The 10,156-nt window shown below is 39.4% G+C and overlaps 1 protein-coding gene across 4 annotated transcripts in view; it reads right to left on the reverse strand.

Annotated features, from left to right (window-relative positions):
- Positions 1-1,835: 1,835 nt before the first annotated feature.
- Positions 1,836-10,156, reverse strand: part of LOC103155462 (uncharacterized) — a 15,989-nt gene continuing 7,668 nt past the window's right edge. For 2 of the 4 annotated variants that reach the window (XM_016663578.1, XM_007577158.2), the window contains 2 exons: positions 6,283-7,213; positions 1,836-4,906 (listed from right to left, as the gene is read on the reverse strand). In XM_016663578.1, the coding sequence (XP_016519064.1) occupies positions 2,808-4,906; positions 6,283-6,679 (2,496 nt within the window). In that variant the 5' untranslated portion in view covers positions 6,680-7,213 and the 3' untranslated portion in view covers positions 1,836-2,807. Of the gene's footprint in view, positions 4,907-6,282; positions 7,214-8,851; positions 8,942-10,156 lie in introns of all 4 variants that reach the window. The other 2 variants (XM_016663579.1, XM_016663580.1) reach the window with 2 other exon arrangements.

The following is a 10,156-nucleotide window of genomic DNA, read 5'->3' on the forward strand; positions in this document are numbered from 1 at the left end:
TTAATTATTATAATCTGCTGTTTTGGATTCAGTTATGGTCTTACCATAATTTGTTCAGTCCCTTCTATAAATAATTGTGCAAAAGGCCTTGCCATGTAGCTTGTCTATGCATTAACTTTCATAGTTTATTCTTGCATTTTGCTCACTGTACATTTCTACTTAGTTTTTTTTTTTTTTAGCCTAGTCCTCTAGTGTTTGCCTTTCTTGGTTTATTATGTCTTGTTCAGTTTCTCACTTTGGTTGCCTCATATTTTTATTGTATTCATGGACACCAGTATAACTTTGTGATATTACCTGCAATGTCTCATCATCCTCATGTGTTTCAACTGATCTGCCACTTAAGTTGTTGTTACCATACCATACCATACCATACCATACCAACTTTATTTATAAAGCACTTTAAAACAACCACAGCTGATACAAAGTGCTGTACATTAAAACACAACATAACAATTAAAAAATAAAAACATTCCATTCTGTGTCCCGTTTTCTTGTTCCTGAGTTTAGTCCTTCCTTGTGCAAGAAGAGCACACTAGTTCCAGGTTGAGTGTGAGCACGCATTCTCTCCTCCCCCATCAACATGCTCCCAGTAGATACAGTATATTGATGGGGAAACACAGACAGATGTAACGAGTTACAATACCGCAAAAGGTCCAGTTACGCCCTGAACATGGTAACATTCAGCATACTAAACAAGAGGTTTAGTATGCTGTGGGGTACTAAACCTCTTGCTCAGTTTTGCCATCCCATCTTCTGCATCTGCAGCAAGCCTTCCTGCACTTCAGGGCTGTTCAGATCCTAATGTGCAAAGGACAGTTTATTATTACACTGCCTGGCCAAAAAAAGTCGCAACCAAAATTAAAAGGTCACACATTGTACTATTTTGTGGACTGCCTTTAGCTGTGAATATGCATTGTTTTGATGAGCTTCTGCAATGTCACAAGATTTAGTTCCAATCAGTGGGTACAGATAGCTTCTGACTGAAAACAACAGATCATATTCGGAGAGATGTAAAACTAAAAATACCTTCTACATTTAGTGTTAAGAACAAGTATTATTCTTGCTGTAGAACCTTTGTCACTAAACTGTCAATGTTTGATGTTTTGAGGCATGAACAAAACATTTATTACTTTGTTAAACGCCTCAGTAAGTTCCACTATAAGGATTGTTCTTTTTTTTTTCTTTTTTGCCTTTTTAACAAAATATAAAATATTAAGGCACTTGGTAAGGCATACTTTATTAGCATAAAGTAGCATGTATGGAAACACTGAAAATTTTTCACTGAAATATAGTCTAATTTCACACCATTTACAAAGTACGTACAAATATTATTGAAATGTATTTAAGATTTATTGAGGTTTACTAAAATATACATAGAACCCATTTGTAAATATTACCAAAAGTACAACTTCACTAAAGTATTGTTTGTATATTTTTGTAATATATTTTTAAAATGTACACTTGTATATAAACATTTATACAAATACATGCAAAGTGCATTTTTAAAATGATTATCCGAAGTATAATGTTAGTTTTATATTCTATTAGAATTTAAAGTATATTTTAGAAAAAATATACTTTTAGAAATGTACTTTACATTTTTAGTATAATCTTAAGTATATCCACTTTAGTAAGTTATTAAACTTACTAAAAATGTACTATAGAAAAATACAGCATATTTAAAATATATTTAAGTATGCCATTTTTTAAAACCCCAACAGACCGGACCCCAGTTGGCATAGCTGTAGTTCTACTGCAGCTAAAGAGGATACCAAACACAAAACTAGACCATATTAATGTATATTAGACTCAACACAAAAACTACCACACCATGTTCCATTTTTAAGACTGTAATTTTAATAGTGTGATTTCTTTTTTTTTTTTTTTGTAGCCCCTACCCCTACAAGGAGGTAGGGGCTTACATTTGGTCCACATTTCTTACCAGTTGGTGGTAGTACTGTCCCATTAATCAAGTAGATCAACCAGTCTCTTGAAGAGCATCACACTTAACAATGAGGTCCACCCATACATTGGAACAGGGTCAACCACACCTCTCAAAGTTAATAAATGCTGTCATTCCAAGCCAAGACTCCTTGACAGAACCATTTAGCGAAGACAGGAGCTCTGAGAGGACTGAGAAAAGTTGAAAATACAGACCCTGATATATGACTGCATTGCAGAGGAAGAGGATAACTTGGAAACGACCCAATCACAGGTTGATTTTCTCCATACCAGTCCTAACGTATCAAAAACAAAAGCAGCAAGTGCAGATATTGATTGCCCAGTACACAAACAGACTGCTTAGTCGGACTTCATTTCTCAGCAAAAACCTTTACTCTCCTCCAGGTTTCAGTTACTTTGCTTTGCTGTATTTAACTGTGGAAAAAAAAGAATAGAGAAATAAAACCTTCATGCCAGCTTACCCTGTGGTGAAATACAAACAGCAGTGATACAGCTCCGAAGGCATATAAAGTTTAAGTTTGAAGTCAACGCTACACTTGAGGAAAAGAACAAAACTCAGTGTAGGTGAGCAGTCAGGATTTAAGTCAAATGTTCAGTACAACATGAGGTTGATAAAACACTCAGATGTGGCATTTCAAATTTACATTTGTCCCAAAAAAACAATGAGATGCAATACTGGAAGTAAGACAGTAAGATATATTTATAACATCTAGAATGTGATACTTTATACATATTTTACTGTTTAATAGAATTATGAATAAAATGTAAATGAACAAATGGAATTGTGCTCAGTGATCATCATAACCTGGGAAAAACCATTGGCCTCTGAGCTGCTGACAAACCATCTAGCGAGGATGTCTGATGGCATTTGCCCTCTTGTGTTTTTTCTCCCTGCGCAGAGGGACATGCTGATCTTTCCAGGTTCTAAACACTTTTCTCCTTGCATGGCTGGCGACTTGCATTGACTGAACAGGAGCTGAAGATGACGGAAACATTCCAGGAGTGAAGCGATGATCCATCGCAGAGGAGGGAGACGGTGAAGCATGCATGATGCGTCTATGGGAGTTCCTGTGGGCTTCTACATGAGTTCTAGTGGGGATGGAGGCAGGTTTGTCAGGTTGCTCTCTAATCCCATCCCCCTCTGTAAATGAAGACTTTGCCATTGACATGGATTCACGTGGTCCTTGCCTGGGGTCTCTGGGTACCCTGACGAGTGTAGCCGGCTCACCAGATTTAGATTCTTTAAAAATCATGCGATCAATTATGTATACGTTTTTAGTGACTTCTGCCTCTGATAAAAGTCTGGGATGGCTAAAGGCTGTTCTCTGTTTTTTCCTTTCAGGAACCAAAACATTTACAAATGTATTTGAGAAGTCGTCACTGTCCTCTGCTTCCACTGAGATAACCTCTCTTGTCGGATCTTCACTGTCAGACTGTTGGCAACTCACTCTTGACCTACTGCTCTTTTGGTTCTTGTCCAATCTTGCTACTTCAGGAGTTGCTGTGTTCGAAGAACCTCTGCCACAGTCTACTGAAGTTGCAGTCGAAGCCATTTTTGCCATATTGTGATTTTCCCTACCTTCTTCATCCGAGTCAGACAAAATAATCACAACACTTTCATAATTTTGTTTAGAGTTCTCTGAAGGTTGAGACTGTTTCTTCATCTCTGACTCGCAGTGGTTATCTTCCGCATCCAAAGCCAGGTTGTCAATTATACAATCATCTGGAGGCACTTGCACATCCTCCCTGTTTTCGGGGACGCAGTGGTCAGTCTTTCTTTGGGCAGATGATATGCTCTTGTATAGCTCCTTGGACACAGTCATATAGTTGCACTCAGGACCAGATGAATAAGAACAACTGTCCTCAGTGGGACAACTGTCCTCACCTTGTCCTGATGTTGACTCAGGGCTGCCACAGGGCAGTGCGACAAAGGAAACCTGACCACATCTAATGGCCTGTTCTTGATCGTCTGGCGTGTCAAAGATGGCCATCTTGGAAAATGCAGATGCTGGTACCGGCTTTGGAGCACAACTTTGTCTTGTACTTACACCATGCTGGTGTATTTGGTTTTCATGATCACCGTCATGTTGTATCACTTTTCCTAAAGCAGGCTCCTCTTCCACCGGTTCAGGGTTAAGGTCTGACATTATTACAGGTACCACTTCAAACTCAACATCACTCTCCTCATCAGACTCTTCAAATTCAAATTCCTCATAGAAGTGGTTTGTCTGCCCTCCAAGATCTCTCTCAATGCACAAGTTATGTTCTGACTCATCAGCAGTTTCAACAGAATACGGAGAATGGACATCTGTTATTTCATCGAGTGTGGGTGTATTGGGAGAATCGTAAATCTGCACATTCTCTAATGTTTTACTGAAGGCCTCAGACACAACAGGTGGGGTAGAGCTCATCTTCCCACTGTCCTGATTCTCATCTTCACTTACGTCTTCATATTGCGCTACCCTCAGCACATCTGAATTATCATGATACAGAGGATCAGTTAGAATTGGAAAATTTGGTGTTCCATTTGTGTTGCTTTGTGCTGGATGGTTAGGTTTGGTTTGCTGGAACCTTTTGTCCAATACATTGGTTGAGTTCTGTTGGCGTGAACTCGTTGAGCCTGCTCTATCAGTTTCAGTTTTACCAGCTTTCCTGGACTCTTTGGTTGTACTTGACCTCGAGGCGGCTACTACTCTCCCCTCTTTGACTTCGTTCCCCTTTTGCTGCTGACAAACTTCACTTTTTCCGTCTTTGTCATCTAAAGTCCTGTTGCCATCTAACCGAAACATGGAGTCTTTATCTGATGAATTGCCATCCACTGTTCGACTGGACTCCTTTATCAGTTTATCACTGATAAAGGCGTCAATGGTAGTGTTAACGACAGGATTCTGTTCATCCTTCTTCCCATGGGTGCTGGAGATTTCTGACAGGATCTGTGAGTGTTCTGTAGGTGTTCAAAGATAAAAAAAAAAATGTAAAAAAAATGTTACCTACACACTATACAATAACTGTCAGTTGACTCTTGAAAAAACGGTACATTTTCCAGAACAATGAATAAATATTTGTGCAGTTATGTCATTTTCTAAGTTAACTTCCATCATTACTCCATAAACATATCTGGAAAGTAGCGGTGCACCAATTCACTGGCATTGATATTTTGGGAGAACTGTGATCAGCCGATTCTTCATGTGAAGCAGATCTTATCCCTGATCTTATCTACCCCAAAGGTCTAAAAATCAACTACTGTTGTCTTTTGCTCTCCTGTGAGAGAGATTTGATTGACAGACCAGCTTACCAGACCATGTCTGCACATTTGCAGTTAACAATACTCACCCCACTATTGCCAATTCGGCGACTTTCTTGATACTTTAAGTGATAATTCAGACAAAAAAAATGGTATTGGCCTGGCCAAAATGGGAATTGGCAGGTCAGGGTTTTTAAAGTTTGGTTATCTCCCAGAAAAATTGGTGCACTCCTACTGCTAATCAACCACTGGTGACACCTTTTCCTTCTTGTAAATGACACAATCACAAAAAAAAAAGAAAAAAAAGGTGAAGATCTCTACAGGTTCAAATGTGGAGAAAAAAAATCCCTGCCGATGTCATATTACACATAATTCTAACTTGCTCATTGTATAAAGGAAGAATGGCATAAGCACTATATTTAATATAAAATATTTAGATCAGTTGTGTCTAAATTTTCTGCTTTGCAGGTCAAAAGTCAGCTAGTTGAAATGACTCTGCGGTCACAGTTTATTTTACACCCATCAAAAATATTGTGATTTTTTTCCGTTTTACCTGCTCAGGTTTATGTAATGTTTTCGGAAAAGAAAAAAAAGAAATGTTGACAAATTGTACAGCTTCATAATATTTTGGATAAAATGTTTTCTATTAGCTTAAAAAATAAATATTTTTTTAGTAGAGTGCACCAATTGCAGTGTTTTGGGCAATCAATATCAAAAAGCCTAATCTTCCAATTCTGATTTTGGCCGATACAAATTTCTTTTGTCTGGAAAGTTGCTGAAACTTGTTAACCGTGCAGTGCTGACGTGGCCTTGCGGGCAGGTCATCAGTCTGCCACCTCTCACAGCAGAGCAATAGGGGCTCACTGGCAGATTTTCAGGTCTTTTCAGAGGTAGATAAGATCGGTTGTACATGAAAGTATTGGCTGATATCCTAAAATTAAGAAAATTGGAATTGATTTATTGATGCACCCATACTTTAGTCTATTCCCCGGAAAAATGCCATCTTTCTTCCAAAGACACCTCTGGAGGTTAAAGGTCAAATGTATAATTGGCATGTGGTTCACCAGGCTGCTCACCTTTCTTCTCGGAACTTGATTTTGTAGTTGTCCTCAAACCGTCTTCTTCAGGTGACTGACCAACTGTGAGGGAGCCCCACTGAGAAACAGTTAGGTTAGAACTTTGCTTGTGCTCATCGTTTTTATCAGAGATGGAGGCCTGGGGGTGGCTGACTACCAAGGTGGGAGGTGACGTGCCGGTTTCAGGTTGGAGCAGAGTGTCGCATTGCTCACAGGTTCTGTTGGTGAACACACCATGTTCTCTTGCATACCTAAATTCGGAAACCGTGGAAGCAATCCATTCACATATTTGGTCATTTGTCAGTATATTGTCTGTAAAGGCACCGACAGTGGATGGTTGACAATGAAGAGATGAATGTAAGAACATTTTCTGATAGAAGCTTTGAGAATCGTCCATAACGTTTCTTATAAAACTAAAACATTGGTGTGAAATTAATATTGGTCTGAATGGGGAGACTCCGTCACTAAATTGTTCAAGGTATCCTTTGTTGAGCCTCGACGTAGTTCTTCCTTAGAGACACTAAAACACACCAAAGACTGAAGGCCTATTCAGTTGATTTTGTCCCTTCTTGTCCACGACACATGTAGGGACTGTTTTCTCTGGGAGTGGTCCAAATTGCAAAGTCACCCAAATGGAAATTCTGGCTCTTATCCTTATTTTAAAGAGTAAGCCTCTCCATGGTTTGAGTCAAGGAATGTAGTGCTTGCTTTGATCTTTAGTGAAATCGGTAGGTCTTTGTTTTCCTGAGATTTTCTGTTATGATTGTGCCAAGTCCAGTTGATTCTAAGTAGAAAGATGAGCTTCTGTAATCTTCAGTACATAATGACAAAATGTCATTCCTTGGTTGTAGCAGTTTGTAATTTTACAGAGGATCATGAATCATCTTTTGGCCGAAGGAACACCCACATTTCTAGGAAGCACTTGACTTGTCTAGGGAAATAAAAAGAAACAGCCAATTAAAGATTAGATGTAGAAACACAGTCCTAAATGCACAGATCTATGCATTCCTAGCTTCTTGCCTGGGTTTAAAAGAGTCTTTGCCATCTACTCCAACAGTGGCTCACTGAAGCTAAACTAAGTAGTTGTCCCATCTCCAAGAATTTATCCAGTGACAATCAGTGTGACTAACAGTAAGCTACTTCACTATACAAAAACTTAATGATCCTGTTGCAAGTAATCTTTCACCAACCTGCTCTGTTGCAGTTACTTACACAAGTAACTGTGGATTACTATTTTGTCATTTTCCTTAGTACATTTAATTCCCTCTGGAATCTTGGTAGCGATATCTGGTCTGAGACAATACAATCATGCCATCTGAGGTCATCTGCCAAGTTTGCCTACACTAATACCCAAAGAGACCTGAAAAAAGGAATACGGCTGGCAAAACTTAGGTACAGGCAGACCATTGAGGAACAGTTTATCAACAAGCACCAGTTTGCTTAGGAGGAACTGGTCCATAGAGGATGCTTTCTCTGTTGCACTACACACAGCCCTGACACATCTGCAGCATCCTGACACTTATGTTAGGATGCTGCAGATGACTTCAGTTCAACATTTAACACCGTCATCCCGGAGAAGCTGATATTGAAGCGCCACAACTTGGGATGTTCAATATCAATGTGCCGTTGGATCAGGTACTTTCTCACCTACCGGCCCCAGGTGGTGAGAATAGAAGACCGAACATCATCCACCCTGGTCCTCAATACAGGCACACCACAGGGCTTTGTGCTTAGTCCAGTTCTTTTTACTCTGTTCACCCATAACTGTGTAGCCATCCACTCCTCTAACAGGGTTCTAACATTTAGAGATGATACCACTGTGGTGGGTCTGACAAACAATGAGACAACGTACACAGCAGGGATGCTCAAGTCCAGTCCTTGAGAGCTACCGTCCTTCAACTTTTAGATGAATCCTTATTGCAATAGATCAAGATCAGCTCTGACCAGGGTAACAAGCCATTCATTTGATTAAGGTGTGTTGGAGCAGAAATGAATCTGAAAGTTGCATGATGGTAGCTCTTGAGGACTGGACTTGAGCACCTCTGCTGTACAGATAAGAGATCCAGCACCTGTCCCTGTGGTGTTCAGTGAACAACCTGGTGCTTAACACCAGCAAGACCAAAGGTGTTTACTGGAGTACAGGAGGTCCAGTAGGACAGTGCACCCACCTATTAGAACTCTAAGCGAGATGGTGGAGTGCGCAGGCAACATCAAATTTCTGGGCATTCACATCACTTCGGACCTAACCTGGTCACTGAACACCTCTTTTCTGACAAGAAAGGCCCAACAAAGACTCTTCTTCCTCAGGAAATTGAAAAGTGTTGGACTTCCTGCTTAGTTGCTCAAGAACTTCTACAGAACCATGATTAAGAGCATCCTCTGCCTCAGTATGACTGTGGTACAGCAACTGCACAATCCAGGACAAAAAGGACTTGGCCTGGGTGATGAAAACTGCCCATTGGGTCATGGGGAGTCAGTTACCAAATCTGGACCTAATATATACTGGCAGACTGCATAGAAAGTCCAGTTGTTGCTGATCCCACCCGCCCAGAACACAAACTGGTTTTACCTCAACAACCACGTGGCTAAAGAACAGCTTCCCCTAGTCCACCCAAGAGCTGTGAAATTAATCTGTCCACTTTCCATCTTCTTTGCCCCCCTGCAAACACACCACACCCTTATGTTGCATCCTAAGGACTGATTAAGACTTTGTCTATTAAATAATCACCGAGGGTACCACTCCAATTTCATTATATTCTAGAAACATAAGGACACATAAAAATATCATGTCTTATGTTGTTGAGCTATGAGGAATTTCTCTCTAAATGCAATATTCCCATTTCGTCTGGAGAATATGCAAAAGTTTTTAGTGTCATTTCTGCAGAGACTTGCATGTTATTCAAACAGAAGCCAAGACTCGGTTATCAATCTTCCATTCTTTCTTTCATACATTTTCCTATTGGAAAAATATATCTCAACCCTCTTTTTCATAACAATAAGAACCTGATGCCTTTCCAAGAGGTGAATTCTATTCCTGCTGTTGTGCCATATTAGAATCACTTTCGGGTTAATATGTCTTGGAATTTTACCTGGTTGCTCCCAAATCACTTTCTTCTCACTAACAAAGTAAAAGAGTCCTTTAAACCCATACACAGGATCTACCTAAAGAAGTTCAATTCTAGCATTGCTGTAAGCTATACCTGTTGTAACCTTTGCCCAGAGTCTATCACTCATTTGTTCTGAATGTGTCCTCATTCTAAATTATTTTGGTAATATTTTTGTAACCATGTTGACTCAAAAATATCAATAGGTTTTCCGTTTTATTGGGAACATGTTTCAAGAAAGTGGCCAAAAGGAATCAGATGATTCTTTACCAATGTATTAATCGTTAAAAATAGATTTCATATTAATTTATGCAAATTAAAAGATAATTTTTGAAGACAAAACCAGATTTTTCTGTTTTTGACTGAGCTTACGTAATATGTGCTTACAATAAAACCTTCAATTAACCAAAAAAGACAAAATGGGCCAGTTTCCAACTTGGCATTGTGGACAATCAGTCTTAAATTACTTTCACATGAGAGTCCTTGGAACATATATCACACTTACCATAATTGTTTAAATTGTGGAAGAGTATTGTGACTGTCATTTTGTTCTCATTTTATTTTAGTTTATGCTCCGCCCGGCCAATTTTGTGATATGGGGCACCATGTTGGTTTGAGATGCTTTCTAACAGATGAACCATCAGAGTAAACGCAACAAACAGGCAGGAATCCGCTAGCTCGCCTTAACGTAAAAAATGTTTGCAGATGGAAATTCTAATATCTAACGCTGGTGAAAAAGACATCGCTATATTAATGCTGTGACGCAAACC

Source organism: Poecilia formosa, unplaced genomic scaffold, assembly GCF_000485575.1.
Source record: "Poecilia formosa unplaced genomic scaffold, Poecilia_formosa-5.1.2 Scaffold429, whole genome shotgun sequence".
Taxonomy (NCBI): Eukaryota; Metazoa; Chordata; class Actinopteri; order Cyprinodontiformes; family Poeciliidae; genus Poecilia; species Poecilia formosa.